Here is a 17533-nt window from a genome sequence, read left to right as displayed (position 1 = left end):
GGTATTATCTGTAAATTAACTTGGGTAAAATGGAGAAACACAAGCAAGACGTTGTATTTTCAAAAGGCAAATCAATTAAAAAAAAAAAACAACAAACAAACCAAAATCAGAAACTTGATAATCATACAGTTATAAACTCCGGTGGTTTACATCAGTCCTTTTACCTTTCAGAAACAGCTGCTGGTTGAATCATGCCTACAAGAAAACTCAGGGCTGGCATTCGTACAAGTTGGTGCGGTTTGTTTTTTTTCTGACAGTGAAGGCTATAAATTACAGACCTTCATTCCTGTCTGTAATAGAAGAACTTAAAGATACAGTGCACTTATCTTTAGGGAAACATAGCATTCAATGCCCATTGCAAGACCATTAGATTTCATTATTGCACTTAAAACTGTAGCATAGCCAGCACAGTTAACTTTTAGAGCCAAAGGGATATATCCCTGAAAAGAGGTATGCCACACAGACATACCTGTCTGTGTTCCTGCAGGCGTACAACAAAGTTACCAGCCACGTGCAAACCTCTCTTTTCATTATTTTCTGGAAAATAACAGACCTAGGCCTCAAAAACCCTCTTTAGCTTAAATAAATTTTTCATTTTTAGAAATCATTCCCCTGAATACCTTGATTCAGTCCACAAGTCAATCACATTTACTTCTGTACAGCACATTAAAAGACTTTTCTCCTAAAACTCTGGAAGATGTAAACTTCACGTGGAAATTATTTTAATGTGATGTTTAATTATACTCTCTGCTGCCCCACGCTATGTGCAGCTCTTCACTTTCCCTCCTTATAACCAAGGTTTCACTTTCGAGCTTACAGAATGGTTTGATATAGCACCTTGTTAACATTTGGGATTAATGATGAGTTGTATCTCCACAGTGTTGTGTCTCTGATGAGAGACTCCCTGGGAAGGTCAGCTTGAAGGGGCACCCGACAGTGATAAATAAGGGCAACATCCATGGGAACGTTCACACTCTTCCCATAAGCACGTAGGACAGAATGCACTGAAGTCTGAATCACCTTTCGAGGATCAATTATCATTTTCCTGGGGTTGAAAACCTCTTTCCTGTCAGGCTCCCTGTAGACATGCTGTAGTATATTAACTCCTGGCACAGTGTTCCAGGACGAAATGTTGAACATGTCAGTAGATACTGTTTCTGGGAAGATGTGGTTCTCAAAGAGGAAAATGTCAGTCCCAGGGTTTTGCTGCTGAAGACTGCTCATCATAGTTTTCCAGTCTGGATGCTTAAGGGGAAGAATTATTTCATCAGCATCAGTGAGAACCACAAACTTGCTCCTCTGCATGTTACGGTATATACAGTCGTTCAGAGCTGTGATTTGCCCATAATAGCCAATGTCTTTTGCATCCATAGAAAAGTGCCATTTAGAAGAAACATTAAGGTGTGAGTTTATTGGCCAGGGAATTATCTCTGCAGTTCCTTCTTCCACATAAAACTTCAAGACTTTCTCCATCAGGTGGCTGCAGTTGTTCTTGTAGATCACCACTTTCTGTACCCCAAGGATCTTGTACATTTCCACACTTTGTATAAACTGCAAGACATTGTTGTAATTTCCAAACATGGCAGAGATGCAAACAGTGAAGTCAACAGAGAAGGTCTCAGCCTTGCGGTTTTTAATTTCAAACCTCGGGAGCTGGTCAATATTTCCATGTGGAGACTGATTAATTGATACATGTGTTGGATTGCAGGTCGTGGGTTCCAAACAAACTATATCTGCTGTGCCATAGGGGAAGCCAAATCTGTCTGAGTGAACATCAATCTTTGCTTTTGATACATATATATTCCCACTGGGCTGGCAGCAGAACCAGCAGTAGAGTTCTTTTACATCTTCATGGTGAACAATCCCAATCACACGAGTGACTTTGTCTTCTCTGTCATCGAAGTATGGGGAGATAATAAAAGTTCTGTTATCTTTCAATGCTGTTATTGCATTTTCAGCAGGTTTTCCCCTACAAAGCTGATTCTCTGGGCTGAATTTTTTTGCCTCAGGGAAGATTTTTCTAGTTATGTTATTCTGTAGCTGAAGATCTCCCCAGAAGCAGATCAAAATGCTTGCAAACATAAAAATACATGTAATAACAGCACAGATGTATTTTTTCCCGCAGTGTGTCATTGCTGAATTCCACAATTTGGAAATTAACAGACCTTTACACTCAGTCTTCTACTTGCTTTCTCTAAAACAAAACAAACACAAAAAAGCACACCTTCAGTGATTTCCAAAAAAAAAAAGATTTGTATTATACTGTATTCTCTTAAACACAATATTTACTGTTTTGATGCTTCAGAATTTAGTATGAAGACCTGACTTTTCACACAGATTTGGAAACAAATGAGATTCTCTTACATCTCCTCATTCTGAACTTTATTGTATTTTACTGTACAGTTGGGTCCAGCACACCTGTCTCAGTTTTCTGGTATACAGTAATGATAATAGTGTAATTTGAATCACTTTGAGGCCTGCAAGAAATGTTATTTCAGTAAAAAGCCATATTCCTTATCTTTCCCTGTTCTGAGAATCTTATGAAACTATGGAGTTATTCTTTCTTCTTCCTAAAAATGCAATTGTGAACACAAAATCAGACTGCATTGTTTTGTATTGGGTAGGAGTGATCTTGTCACAGTCCCTCAGAGTCTTGATTCTCAGGTTACAAAGAAAATGTTTTCAGAGGCTGATGTGTTTTTAGAGCCTAGTGGGATCCTACAGAATTCAACATTATCTAAGAAAAGAGGTTTGAAAAGAATGAACTTTTCACTTTTTTAGGTGGCCAAGATTAAATTGCTTTTGGCAGTTAAGATCTCTGTCTCAGACCACAGCTCTAAAGCAGCAGCTGATATCAGTAGGACTTTTTTTTGTGAAGATTGTGACCCTTGATTGTGACTGCATGCACTACAGAACTTGTTAACCTTGCCATAAGAACTTCAGGTTCTCCAGGATGTTACTAGGTCAGATTATAAAGTTAAGATTTTTTTTTTTAGCATACAATCAACAGTTTGGTATCTACATGTGATTAAACCACCAAGCAGATGGAAGACAAATGAAAACAAAACCAAACTAAACCAAAACCTGCTTTATTCTAGGAGTGACTATGGGAACAAGGTATAATGTGACACATTGCAACAACACTCAGAACAATTAACTGTTGTCTGTACCATTTGTAGGTGTTCTTGTCCACTTCTGCATATACTGGGTCTGAGCTGAGTAACAGCTGCTTTTCTAATTATACTCAAAATTGCCACTTTAGTTACAGCTCTTTTCTGACATCCGAGTTCTAGGCTTGAAGAACATGATGAAAGCACTGCTTTCACTTGCAAACCTGAGATGTTGCTCAACTGTTCTTTTTCAATTTTTTTGTCCTCAAAAAATGTAAGAAGTTATTTTGGAAGATTTATCAACCCCCATTCTCCAAAGTTAAATTCTTGTGTTGCTCTCTGCAAATTGTCATGTAAGCTGTACATCTTCCCCTTTCATGCAAGTATGGGGATTACATTTTAAGATTATAGTGCATGTGCAGGATATTTTTTCCAATATGCTTGCAAAGATTAAAGTTGCTTGGTTCTGCAGATATCTCCTCATCTGATTTAAATACTTCTAAAATTGTCCCTACTAACCAGTAAAATTCAAATATGCCATTAGCTCGCCAGAAGTCAAACAGGACCTTGCAAGAGACATTCACACAGAAAAGATGACAAAATATAGAAACTCAGGGCTGCATAATCACTTATCTGTCCTTCAAATACTTTTTATTGGGAATCATTTACAATTACTAACATGCTGTCTACTAGAAAACTAAAAGAAAGAGTATTTTAGAGTGAGGTATTTTTTTTCCGTAAGAGTATTAAGTGAGTAGTAGGGTTGAAAAAGGCTTACAAAAAAAAAAGAAGGAAAACACAAAAGAAGCCAACAACATGGAAAACTAGTGACCTCAAATTCTAGTTCCTGTTTTTTATCCACAATTGCTTTTATTTGACTTTTTTCTCTGTTTCTTTCATTCCACTTTGGACGTGGGGTTTAGGTGTCAGTGTTACCTTGGAAGAAATCAACTGAATTCCTTGCAGTGATGGGAGTAGGTCTGAAGATGAAGAAGCATGTAAGAAGGACAGAAGCTTCAATGAAGTAGAAGCAGTTTATGGATCTAGTCTACCTATTCCAGAGAACAAAGTAACTGAGGAAGGTAGAGAAAAATCAGAGAATCCTGAGGAGGATAAATTACTGCATAAGAGACAGGACAAATTTACTAATGGGTGAGTTGGAAAAAACACTAATGTATTTTCTCATCATTAATATCTATCAAATACTTTTTACAGAAATACAGGTTTGGATACCAAGTTCAAAAATCATTATGCTGTTCTGGTGATATAAGTTTCCAACTGTTAATCTCACACCAGCAGTATTAAGCCTTAAAAATTTCCTGTTAAAGTAGACTTGAGAAATTGACATGGAGATTGCATTTCCAAGATTTAAGATATATTAGAGAACTAGTAGTCTCTTCCTACAGTAAGACCTGAGCAGCTTGTGGCAAGTACTCCCATCTATCTCTCATTCCTTTTGGAATACCATTTATTTATAGCCAGTGTAAAAAGAGAAATTCCTCTATAACACTGTACACAGAAGTCTCCATCTTAGTTTTACGTGTGAGTTACACGAAGCAGGAAGTTTACTCAAATGTTCCCTTTCATATCATGTCTCCTACATGAAACATTCTGCTGTGCATTTTTAATTATGTACAAACTTTCAATATTATTTATTTTCACAAATTTTGCACGCATACATTGCCCAATTTGGGCAATACAGATTAATCCCAGTAAGCTTATTTTTAGACGAATAAAAATGAGTAGTTTTAGCCTGCCAAAGGCATTATTGAACACTTGATCTTAAAAAAATAACTACCATTCTTACTAGAAACCAGAGGCCACCTAGGCATGAATGCTGACTTCATGGTAAGGTAAAACTTCACAGATAAGGACAAGAAGGAAAAGTTATAAAACTATAGACATGCACAGAGATCTACCTAGCCCGTTTAAATAACTTACTGTTTCCTCCTCAAATAATTGTTCATCTTATTTTCTGACTTTCATCGTGACCTGCTCAAAGGGAGATTAGTTAATACATTAATTTTCCAAGAAAGAGATGGCATCAGCTCCTAAGTATGAACTATGATTTTGAGTTCAGGCTTGTGCCATCTCTGTTAGAATCCACAGGCTGCAACCATTAGCTGATATCCACTGAGTGAGGCTACTAAAAATGCCACCTTTCTTTTTTCTAGCTGAGATGGTATCATTAAAAATTGCAGTATCTCCACTGTTGTCAGAGCACTAAGTTCTCACATGTTATTCTGAAAAAGGATTAGACACATGGAGGTAAGAAATGCTCATTGTTCTGCTTTGTACTGTCCTTTGTTCAAATGAACATATGTTGGCAACACTTAATGTCGTGTAATGTGACATTCTGAAGTTGAGCAACTGAATCCTTTTTCACTTTGTTTCATATCGCTATGGTCTGTGATACTAAAGAAAATATTTTGTGTGCTCTGAGACTGAAAAATGTCCTTCATTTTTAAAAGAGGTTTTCCATATGTTAGCCACTGTGGCTCTTCTCTCCACTTGCTGTACAGAGAAGAATCTGGAAGACTGTTTTACTGCAAGGTATGATACATCAACGAAGTGCTAGAAACTTATTCACACAAAACAATAAGAGCCTTTGTTTTAATAATAGTTTTAGTAAAGCTTTATAAAACAGTCACCTGTTTTTTTCCTGGAGTAGATACCACCTCAGCATTTTTCAGTTGTTACATAAAGAGAGAATAATGGAGTCCATGTTTGTTATCTGCAGTCTTGATGTTTCACCACAACGCACAAAATCATGCCCTCCTAAACATAAGAGGAATCAAACGATAGTGTATTTACTCACAGTTTCAAGCCTCTTTGTCTAGCACTTCATGCTTTCCAGTGTTCCAATTTTGCCTTATGCTCCCACTGAAATGAGACACCTTGCAACCTTGCTTGTTCCCCAACATCTGCTTCCTCTACAATTATACCAGCACTTTTGACCGTCTGTGGGAAATCCCGTGACTTGGTTAGCTTCCTGTACAGCAGATCAGTTTGCTTTCTGTTCTTTCATTTTCTCACATAAACAAATTCAGCCTAATTGAATTATACAATTTTGAAGTCATATTCTCAGGCAGTCGTATTTGTTCACTGGGAGACTGATAGATAATTTTCCTCTGCTTATGGAGTGTGTGTTCTTGGAGATTTATCTACATCGGGATTTAAATACTTCCCATTAGATCAACTGTAACCCAGTGTGTTCCCACAATCTAATCTTAGGTCATTAGTTGTGCTTTTCAGAGGAGGTCTCAGGTAAGCTTAGTCTTTTTTTGCTTTATAGTGACACAAAAATCAACACAGCAATTGTGTGCACAGTTATGAAACCAGTATTTAATCACATCAACTTTTGATTTTCCACAGCAGGTATCTGAAATAGCAGGTGAATATAACTTGAGTCAACACTCAATTGGCCAGTGGAGCTGTGTTAATAGCTAACATAAACACTTGCTTAAACGGGTGGAGTAGACTGGGAGACACACAAAATAAGGGCAATTTATTTGGGGGATGGCAAACTAGATTTGCCTACTTCACTAGCTACTTAGAGAGAAAAACTTAATAGGAGCATAGTGTTTGCAATTTTGATTTTAAATACTATTTGGAAGGACACAAATCATCTGTGTTAAAGGGAAAGAGGGAAATTCCAGAGGTGGCTTGATTATAGCTGAAGTATTTTGGAGGGGAAATTCAAATTGTAACTACTTGTTAATGGTAATTTGTGACTCAGGAACAATCTGGCATCAAGGACAAGAAGGCTTAACTGCTGCATGCATTAAGCTGCCTGAGAGCAGGAACACCAGAAACAGCATGACTCCATCTAAGGGAGAAACCTTTCCCTTCCAGTAAGATACACAATGACACAGTAACTCCTGAGTAACAATTCTCAGGTGTTGTAGAGTGCTTAGGAGCTGGCACTGGGCAATGTACTCAATGCTGGGCTGAGTAGCCCGTGCTGATGCTCACAGGTATCAACATAGACTGAGTGAATGCAGGTATTGAGAGCAGCCCTGCAGAGAAAGACCTGGAGTGCTGGTGGATGAAAAGCTAGAGGTGAGCTGGCAATGTGTGCTTCTGGCCCAGAAAGACAGCAGTGTCCCAGGCTGCAACAAAGGAAGCATGACCAGAAGGGTCAAGGGTGGGGATTCTGCCCCTGGACTTGGCTCTCTTGGATTCCACCTGGAGCACTGCATTCATCTCTGGAGTCCTCAGCACAAAAACCAGATATGTGCCTGGGGAGTAGGTTCAGAGGAGGCCACAAAAATGATCAGAAGGATTAAAAACCTCTCCTGTGAGAAAATGCTGAGAGTTGGGGTAATTCAGCCTGGAGAAGAGAAAGCTCTGGAGACACCTTTCTATGCTTAGGGGGGCCTATAACAAAGACAGGGATGAGCTTTTTAGCAGGGCCTGCAGTGATGTGACAAGGAGTGATGGTAAGAGAGGATAGATTAAGACCAGATATAAGGCAGAAATTTTTCTCAGCAAGGTGGCAGAAGTCCCATCCCTGGAAATACTCAAGGTCAGGTTGGACAGAGCTCTGAGCCACCCGACCTAAATAAAAGAGTCCCTGATAACTGCAGGGGTGTTTGAGTAGATGGCCTTTAAATGTCCCTTCCAACCCAAACCATTCCATGATTCTATGTCTTTACTGGAGTTATTTCTGAAGGGATTTGGAATTTATGCTTGGCTTTCACTACAAGAGTCATCTGGGGGCAAGGGAGGGGAAGAAGTAACAAGCACATAAGCTGTTATGACTTGCTTATTTCATTAACACAGAAATTTAGATTTTAAAGATCTGACCTGGATCATGCTTTTCATATAAAAGATTTTCAAAGGTTGAAGGTTTGCTAGTAACTGACTTATTTTGTTTGGATGCTGTTGTTATAACTGCAAGTGTTCCTATGGTAGTGGCATGTCATGACTGGCTATTTAGTGCTTCTGAGAGAGAAGCCTGTACAGTATCTGCAGTTCTCAGTCCTACTTAATACTCAGTAGGGCTGAGGCTGTCATTCTGGTTCCAGAGTTTGCTCAGGTGTTAGACAAACAGACAGGAATTGGACAGTTTGAAATGATTAGCCTGTGTAAACTTAAGTTGATGGAACCAAACTGCTAACTCCTGTAAAAAGTGGTGGACTTTGAGTGTTTAGCTAGCAGTGCTCTAACACCTTCCTTGTATATTAAGCTTGCTGTCACTGCTCAGCAGGTTAAAAAATAAATCTCACCAAGGAACTACCAGGATTTCTTAATTTCTTATTTACAAAAAAACCCACACAACTTTTCTAAACCACCCAGTAAGTAACATTTTTTCCCTGGTTATTGGTAAACGTCTAAGAGTTTAGGTAAGTTTCTTTTTCTTTTGTTTTTCTTTTCTTTTTTTTTTTTCCCCCTAAGTTTACAGTGACTAACACTACAGTTATCTAATACTAATTATAATTTTCCGTAAAGTAATGTCAAGAGGGACCCCACCCTAAAAGCAGTACACTCCTTTTTAAATTCCAGAGAAAGTTCAGGTTGTTCAATGAAGGAAGGTAAGGTACAAACAGTCACTTCTAGAGAACTTACAGACAAACATTGTGGCTACCTGACTGGAAATCTTAAAACTCTCTTTGGTTTTAGTATGACAACTAGAAAAATCTGCACTAAACCAATTCTAACTAGCTTTCTGTGGCTTTTCTGCATGCAAGAGATGCATATCAAAGAGAATTTTGTTTGTTAAATTTTGCTGCTGTGTTTTTCTAATAATCCAATTTTAGTAAATTACACTAGTAATATGCATTTCCATAATTCAAAAGGAAATCAGATACTCGGTACTGTCTTATCCACTTGTTTTTGTTTGATACCAACTTGTGCTTCTTGTGTGTTTTAATTGTATTGAAAGTTCGTTAGGTAAAAACGATAATGGAATTTATAGAACTACTGGCACATCCTTCTTTGTTGACTGCAACCAACACGTATGAACTAGAGAGGAAACAAACCTCAGCAGAATCAAAAGGGAAATTAATTTATACTGGTCAGGTGAATGAAGTTACACAGGTGGGCAGCAGCTTAATTCTTTTCTTTTTTCTCTAGTATTCTTTTAGCCTTTTATATCAACAAGAAAGAGTGACTATTTTTTTGCTGAACAACCTGTTTCCGATAGTTAAGCAACCTCTTATCAACACCCTGTCATTGTTTGCTTTTTATGGACATAGCAAGAGCCCAGCCTCATCCCCCTTCGTACCAGTTCTTGCAAAATCCTCCTATGCCTCTGCAGTTTTAGAAGTGCTTAGGATTTCTGCTAGGAAACACACATTTCTGCTTCCCTACTCCCCCTTTCTTTTTTTTTTAATCTTCAGAAAAGGCATAAACTGGGCCAGCTGTGGATCTCTCCATTTCTCAGCATTGGCACAATCACACAGAATGTGTCAGAGAGAAGCAAGGGCTGCTGGCTCTGCAAGTGAGAGGCAGCTGAGACCTGAAGGGGAGAAGAGAGCTGCAGGGTGAGGGAATCAGGTCCCAGGAATCAGGTCCCAGCCCCTCCATACCTGAGTCAGGTGAGCAGGGATGGCCAGGACCAGGTCCAGCCCCATCCAGATCAGTCCCTGGGATGCAGCAGGTCAGCAGCCAACACACAGGCAAGGCCAGGTCCAATCCAGCAGCTGCTGGGCTGGGCAGGTCCATGGGGACAAAGCAGGATCAAGGCCAAGCCAAGAGGCCAGCCTGCCAGTCAGGGGCTGAGGGCCCTTGGCTGAGTTTAAATAGGCTCCTGGCCCCATGGGCAGAGTTGTGAGGGGGCCAGGTGGGGTTTGTCAGAGCCATTAGGGCAATTAGTGTCCATAAGGCCCCAACAGAATGCTTAAAAAATATACTTATTTTTAAATGAAGTACAAGAACTCAACATATATGCTCATCATATATGTCAGGTACTTAGAAAAAACCCCACCACCAACAAAAAGCAACAGCAACAAAAAAAGCCAACCCCAAAACCCGACCACTACCAGTGACTGGCAAAAAAAAAAAAAAGATCTTTCACTTTTAAGACTTCACATTTAGCACAACACCACGCCTGCACCATTGTGCCCTGGGCACTCTGGATTTTCCAAAGACTTGTGCTCATGCCTAGAGTCTTCTCCTTTTCTAAAGGAGCTCTGTCACCTCACAGATGGAGGTGACTCCAAACTTCTGTACTTACCTTTGACTTCCAGTGAAATCTGCATTCTAGGAGGTCTTTTGTCCTGGCTGCTATCACTGTGTCAGGTTACTGAGATGAAGAGTGGGAGTTTGTAAGAGGCTGAATTTGTGTAAGTAACTGGCAGAAGGAACCAGGCCATTGTCAATTAGACATTGTACTGACATGTCCCTCTTTCCTGGTACAGCTTTCCTTGGTAGCTGTGTTAACTGTTAATTAACTACAGAGAGAAGAATGTTTGAACACGTTAAAAATATACTGAAATACACTGACAAGTTTCTGTGTAAATAGAAGGTTCACTGAGGATTTCTGTTTACTCTGCCTGGTAAAAGATAATAGCATAACAAAGTTCAGAGGCAGGAAGGGAGAGTAAAGGGCTCACTTAAAGACACAAAGGAATCACTTGGCTCATTTACCTTAAAGCACAGGCAAAAAAAAAATAAATTAGCTCATGAGAAAGATTTAAAAAATAATTGGAGAAGAAGAAAAATAATTAAAAAAAAAACCCCAAACAACAAAATCACCCTTAATGCCCTTTCTTCTCTCATTCCCCTTTTCTCAGGCCAAAAATTCAGCACATTTAGAAGTTTTAAACTCAGATATATTAACCACTTTTTGGTCTCTTTAGGGCTAATGGAGCCCTATGCCCCTGATAGTACATGTCCAAATTGGCAGCTGGGTGTAAGCTCGAGTGTAAGTTGTGGTCACTGTGTGTGCCTTCCATCACCTCTTCCTGTCCATAAATGTATACAGGCAAAACCCCAACAAACACATTGCCTTAGCAGGCCACTATGCTAGAGAGTTAAAATAACCACAACCAGAAGTTTAAAGTCCTGTTATAAACTGCAAAATATATAAGACACTGCAATTAACCTGAACCTATGGTGTGCTAAGACTCAGGGTGTATGTGTGTAACCACAGAATATATATGGGTACTGGAAGTGTGATCTGAGCAGGAACAGCTTGCTACAGATGGTTGTCTTGCAGTATAAATGTGTTCCTAGTGCTTTTAAATAAGAATGGGTATGTGGATACCAAAGTGCAGAAAGGTGAAGCAAAGAAACTTGACTAAAAGCCATGCAGATACCCACAAATGTTTTGATTGTACAGTATATTCTTGCCCCATTACCCATTTTGTGTTTCTGGTCTGGTTTTTGTCCAAGTTTTTTGATAAAACACACAAACCACCTTGGAATCCTGCCATACACAATCTAAAACTCCTGCTATCATTACAAAAATTTAGAGAAGGCTTGACTGCAATATGGCTCTGAGATTAAGATACACTTTCATTAATAATTTATGTACAGAGAGAAATTATGAAAAAGCCCTTCTGTCTCTTGCAAAGCTTCAGTTAGGCAGCAGATAACAGGACAGGAGAGAATTATCTTGCAGTATGAATACTGCCTAATGTCAGGATTGCTTGCTGCTTCTTAAAGAGTAGCTAAACCTAGTAACTAATTAATTATGATCAGACAAAACCAAGCTTGCTTTCTACCCAGACACTGTTATTGTCCACATTCTGACAATGGGTACAGGACTTGCTGAACATTTATTTTTTGTTTTGAAGAAACAAAACAGGATTTCCATTCTTGTTCCACATGTAGTTATTACCAGCTGACCCAAGATTTACTAAGGACTGTTACCACTTTGCCATACTTCTGCACTACAAGTGTGAGTAAAAAAATGCTCATCCAATAATAAAGCTCAGATGCTGTAGCATTACACTCATTGAATAGTAAGAAAAATAAACAGAGAAAAGCAAATTATTTTTTTGACCTTCAGCTCTGTAAGAAAACAGAAGTAATCATAAAAAACCTCCCAAAACATCTAGGGAACCAGCCCCATCAGAAATCTAAGTAACAACAAAAGCAATCTTGAGAGACAAAACTCACAAGCATTTAAGAGAAAAAAAAATAATACAAGCCCAAACCCAGTCTTCTCTATCTGCTGAAACAACTTTTCAGAAGAATTAGAAAAAAAACAGTTTGCTAACACCTTAATCTAGACTGCCTGTTTATCACAGTGTTAAGGGTTTACAGTAAAGGTTATGTTTGTCCTAAAACAATTCATTGCTGAGACAGAAGCTCAACAAACTTACGTAGGAGAAATTACAGGATACCTGCACGCTGTTTCCACCCCCACTGAGATGATCCCAGTTTTATAGAATGAGTTAGCATCAATCCTTTAATTTGTTTCCTACCTTTTTATGATGTTGCAGTGTGGTGTTGTTCTGACTTCAAAATGAATCATCTGACTGAAAGAAATGTGTTCCTGTCACCCCAATAGCCATGAGTCAGGGGTTTGTACAATAGTTGGTTTCTCTGACATGAAATCACCCACCCCACCCTCTGCCCCCACCTTCTTCATCTCCTCAGAGCACAAGGGGCAGCAAGGCAATGGGCAGACTGATCTCAAAAGATGTCAGAAGAACTGCAGAGCCACATACACTCCACCTGATGCTTCCCCTAATGGTTAATCAGCACATTACTCAGGAATTGCTTTATCTCCTCTTGACATTTCTTCCCTATTTTACTGCTAATTTAATGTAATTAGCCCATTGGATTCACAGTCCTGTGCACCTCTGGAGCTGGAGTATGCCCATAGGAGATGACACAGGCACAGAATAAAGTTAGGAATTGACAAGATCAGTGTCAAGGGCAGCCTCAGGTCAGGCTTTGCTAGCTTGAGGACAGTCTCTTTTTACCTGACAAACTTTAGCACCCTCTGTAACAATGGCAAGCTCCTGCTTCTAATCTTGGGATAAGAAGACTGCGTTGTTCTTGGATAGAAAGTCAGAACTGCATGAAGCCACCCAACCTACTTTGTTAGAGGAGAGTAACCACTGTTATCTTCTAGCAGGAGACTGCTCCAGAAACTTAATTATCAAAAGAAGTGCTAGTTCTTTAACAATTAATTACAAACCTGAACTATAATGGGAACATCCTTCTTTGTGTTACTCTAGGACCCTCTGTCTGTGATGAGTTCAGTACATGTGATCCTTCTCTAGGAAACAATTTATTTAAAATCTGAATACTATATTAACTCTGAGATACAATATATTAGGTGCTCATTTTCACACAGTGACCCAAACCCCAGTGTTTTAATGGCTGACTAAATTTTCATAACTTAGTGGCTGTGCTAAAACATGCTTTTACACTGCCACCTGCACTCACCCTCAAGATCTGAAGATCAAGTCTCTTCAGCAGTTACAAACATACCATCTTTTAAATAAAAACTATTCCTTCCCCTTCTCCCATTGCTGAAAGAACTAAAAAACTGCACTACTAAACAATGCAGACAAGTCTGGACTTCCAATTATGCTGTACTTGAAAGCAGCAAAGAACATCTTGTGATCTAAAAGAAAGTGTAGGTTTTGTTTGGTTTTTTTTTAAGCTTCCTCTCCTAATTTCTGCCCAGCTTCCTTTGCTTTCCATTGTTTTTGTCTCTTTGCCCAATGAAAGGATATGACAAAGCACACATTCTTTGTGTTTGCATCAAACAGGTTCACATCAGTAGCTTTGTATTACTGCAAGAAATGTAATCACTTTACTGCAACTATCTTCCAGTGTTTCCACGGCGTTCCTTTGTGATCAAAAAAGAAATGTATAATTTTATTAAGACAGTGGTATCAATTAACAAACTGTATCTAACTGTTGGGTTTTTATTCTGCAGAACTGGATAGACCTTTCCCAATACATACACTAGAATAAATCTGTTTTTCTGACCTAGTTTGTTTTCTTTTTATTCAGTTACAGAATGCTTGCAAATGCAAACCATGGATCATCTGAAGCAAATACTCACTTGGAATACAATCTACTCTTCCTTAAAGCTGAAAAGCTAATTTATGGCAGTAAGAGCATGGCTACAGCCAAAGTCCAGAAACATAAAGGATACTTCCTCCAATTCATTACTATCTGCACTTTCTTATGCACAACTCTATTTTAGTTGACGCAAAAATGGGTGTTTTCATCCTTCCTAATACACTTATCTGACTTGCTCTCACATCTGAGCTCTACTGAGACATGTAAACTTTGACTTCTTTTTTTTCTTTGCACTCCCTCTAAGGAAAGGTCTGGTGTGTTTTCAGAATGTGATAAACCAATGTTCATGGTAATACCTCACAGCTATGGGAATACCACAACAATTACTGTTCTCAGAAGAAAAAATAATGCAGTTTACCAGTGCCACTGCTTACATACATAGCACAGCCTGACATCTAAAGTAGGAAAAAGCTTTAATTATGTTTTGGTTCTTTTCTTTCCTCTCCCAGGTTATAAAACAAGAGTTTTGGATGTAAGCATTTAAGGAGTGCTTCAGTACTTAATCTTTGGGTGTTGTACCACAAAAGCATGTTACCTTATAGTGAAATACTGCAGTACAGAAACAGTCCTCTTCCTCCTCTGCAATTTGCCTCCATAACAATAATAATGATGATCTGGAATATAGTGAGTGCTGCTTTTCTCTCCTAATGTGCTCTCTTCGTTTAATTTCTATCCTGTTGTCTGTGGGGAGGAGAGGAATTACAATCAGTTTTCCCATTTAAACTGCTGATATCACTTGGTAGATGCAGGAGACACTTATTGATGCTTCCTTTATAAAATATTTACAGTGAAACACTGGACATGACCCCGCAGGCAAGTTCGATCTAAGTGATCTTGTAATCTAAGTATCTAAGTGATTTCCAAGACTACAAAGTAATAAAAAAGCTTTGAGAAAGTGTTCCTGTTTCTGGGGCATAGCAGGAAAAGGAGTTGATTTCAGAAGAGGGAAATGTGTTTTCTTTTTCAGCTCTAAAAGAAGCCATTTTGTATGAGCTTGTTTTGTTTCCACATTCATATTAGATAAAATATTATTCCTCTCAGGCAACTGCTCATAAGATGAGGTTTCTGCAGAAATTAAATCACCTTCTTTGCCAGTCATAATGTGGAGCTTATTACCCTGAATGGAGAATCATCAAGTGATCCAGGTTGGAAGGGACCTTTTAAGTCCATTTGCTCAACCATCTTCAACCAGAAGAAAATGACACAGTATGTTCATCTCTACTTTGGCCCTTCCAAATCCCCAAAGAACTGCAAGTTTGGAGGGTTTTTCAGATTGGTTAGAAATTTGGCTTCTGTTGTATTTGTACTATTGAACAGCCACCCACTGTGCATTATAAAGCCTGTGGTATATACCATTCATTCACAAATAAAACATGCTTGCTGCCTTTAAGCTATAATGTTCCTTCTGTACCTCTGCTATTCTTTTTCAGAATATTTTATTAACAGCATTCACACTCTGCACATTTTTAAACTTGCAACCAAATACAACTGCTGCTGAAATAAACAAACTTTTTTTTTTTTAACATTAAAGTATTTAATCAGTGAAACAATCATTATCAATGTAACAAACTGAAAAATACAGCAACTTGATACAAGACTGAGGTAACAAAATACTTCGCCAAAAACCTAGATTCCAACACCAGGGTTCTTATGGGTGAGACAGTTCACAAGAACTATAGAAAGAATCCCTACACAAATGGCATGCAGTGGACTGCTAGGAAAATACAGCCAAAAATAGTGCAACAGTTTTCACACAAAATGAATCAAAATGTTGAAACTGGTTTACATTATAATATGACAAATAGGTTGCAATTTGAAAACTAATTTCTTTGCCTCGTTTTAGTGCTATTTGGAAAACATGCATTTTGGCACTGAATCACATCAAAACATTAACAAATTAATGATACTGCCTACATTTGATATCTTCACAATCTTTCTTTAAGAGAAGAAAGATAATTTAGGTTGTGTTGGGTTTTTTGTGATTTGTTTTGGTTTTCTTCCCCCCCACACTCTCAGACACTCTTGCCCAACCTTCATTGCCACCATGATTTCCCAAGAGCAGGATCAAGTGATAAAGGTGCCTCATGTATTGGAACCAAGTGGAGCTGAGTCATCCACAGAAAGAAGAGAAGCAATGATACAGGATCATTCTGAGGAGCCATGAGTAACATCTGATCACCTGCTTCCCTCTACCAAGGCATTCAAGATGAACAGCATTCAGACTGAATTAAAAACCAAATCTGTAAGCAATGATGCCAGTAGTAAGAGAATGAAAGATGACCTTATAGCATGAGATAAATTTAAACAACCTTAAATCCTTTGTCTAGGCATTCTTGACTGATATAACTGAATGAAAAGTCTTCTGTCTGGTGCCAAAATACATTTTTCCCAAATAGCTCAAATGTGAACAGCAGAATTGTCCAGAGATTTGATACAAAATCTGAGGCAACCACATTGCCAAACAACTCAGTGCACTTAGATTATAAAAATGTTGTTCCTCAATTTTCTATTCTAATTGACTCTTTGCAGCAAGTTAACACTGTCAGTCATTCTGTGCATTAGAAATAATTGAAACCCAACATGGGCCAAATATTCTTCAGTCACACAAAGCAGTTTAACCATAAAAAGAACCGTTTAAAAAAGAATAGGCAGACGGAATAGGCAGAAGATATGTTGGTTAGTTTGTGGTCAAACATCAGTTCATGGCAGTCTGACCACAAAAATTTGAGGGCTCTGGAATCTGTCAGGAGTTGGGATTAATCTTCTGTCCATCTAACTTGTCTGCTTTCACTCAGTGAATGAGACTACAACAGGTCCTAAGGACAACATTCACTTTCTGCTTTTAAAAGCTGCATCAGAATCACTTTCAAGTTCCATAGAAAAGTGCTGAAATATTGTGGCTGGCTCATGTCAGGAAAATCATTAACAGCCTGTTTCTTCAGTTTGGCACTTGAAGTCACACCAGGTAGGAGAGCAAATTATTCAAACGACATAAGATTAGCAGGTACCTGGAAGAGAACATAAATTATTTACCCACTATAATGCTCCTAAGCCTGCTACAGCATTGGGAAACTGCAAGGTTACAAAACAGTGAGCTAATAATTTATTAACTAACGTGAAAAGTGTAATCAGTCTCAAACAGGCCAAACCAGGGCTAACCTCTTAAGTAAAGAGAAAGAGAAATGATTTTTCTATTCATGGATCAAATCTGGGTGAAGTATTCCATGAAGTCATCAGCACAGGAGGGGGGAGGATGTATGTTTTTAAAGAAGAATCTCAAGTTGCATCCTGGTTCAGGTCCTGTATGGATCAGCATCCTATTAATGTAACCTCTGGAAATCCTTTTAAGAATGAACATTTTCCTCAAATATATAATGATGCCACTATATAAAGGACAAACACAGCATTTTACAGCAGACTCTTCA

At 38.5% G+C, this 17533-nt stretch overlaps 2 protein-coding genes across 7 annotated transcripts in view; both read right to left on the bottom strand.

Annotated features, from left to right (window-relative positions):
* Positions 1-369: 369 nt before the first annotated feature.
* LOC103533467 lies at positions 370-10426 on the bottom strand. Of its 5 annotated transcripts, XM_030461236.1 has the most exons (4): positions 10291-10426; positions 9644-9765; positions 5762-5888; positions 370-2194 (listed from the first exon to the last, which is right to left on the bottom strand). In XM_030461236.1, the coding sequence occupies exon 4, from the start codon at positions 2131-2133 to the stop codon at positions 814-816; it is 1320 nt and encodes a 439-aa protein (XP_030317096.1). In that variant the 5' UTR covers positions 2134-2194; positions 5762-5888; positions 9644-9765; positions 10291-10426; the 3' UTR covers positions 370-813. The 5 variants fall into 5 exon arrangements, with proteins under 5 accessions (XP_030317096.1, XP_030317093.1, XP_030317097.1 ...); XM_030461233.1 differs by lacking the exon at positions 5762-5888; XM_030461237.1 differs by lacking the exon at positions 9644-9765.
* A 5191-nt stretch (positions 10427-15617) lies between these two features.
* Positions 15618-17533, bottom strand: part of RALGPS1 (Ral GEF with PH domain and SH3 binding motif 1) — a 67062-nt gene continuing 65146 nt past the window's right edge. For both annotated transcript variants that reach the window (XM_030461227.1, XM_030461229.1), the window contains one exon: positions 15618-17116. In XM_030461227.1, coding sequence (XP_030317087.1) covers positions 17087-17116 — 30 coding nt within the window. In that variant the 3' untranslated portion in view covers positions 15618-17086. The remainder of the gene's footprint in view (positions 17117-17533) is intronic.

This window comes from Calypte anna, chromosome 17, assembly GCF_003957555.1.
Source record: "Calypte anna isolate BGI_N300 chromosome 17, bCalAnn1_v1.p, whole genome shotgun sequence".
Lineage (NCBI taxonomy): Eukaryota > Metazoa > Chordata > Aves > Apodiformes > Trochilidae > Calypte > Calypte anna.
Note: the sequence above shows the minus strand (reverse complement) of the source record. Positions and strands in the feature narration are given on the sequence as shown.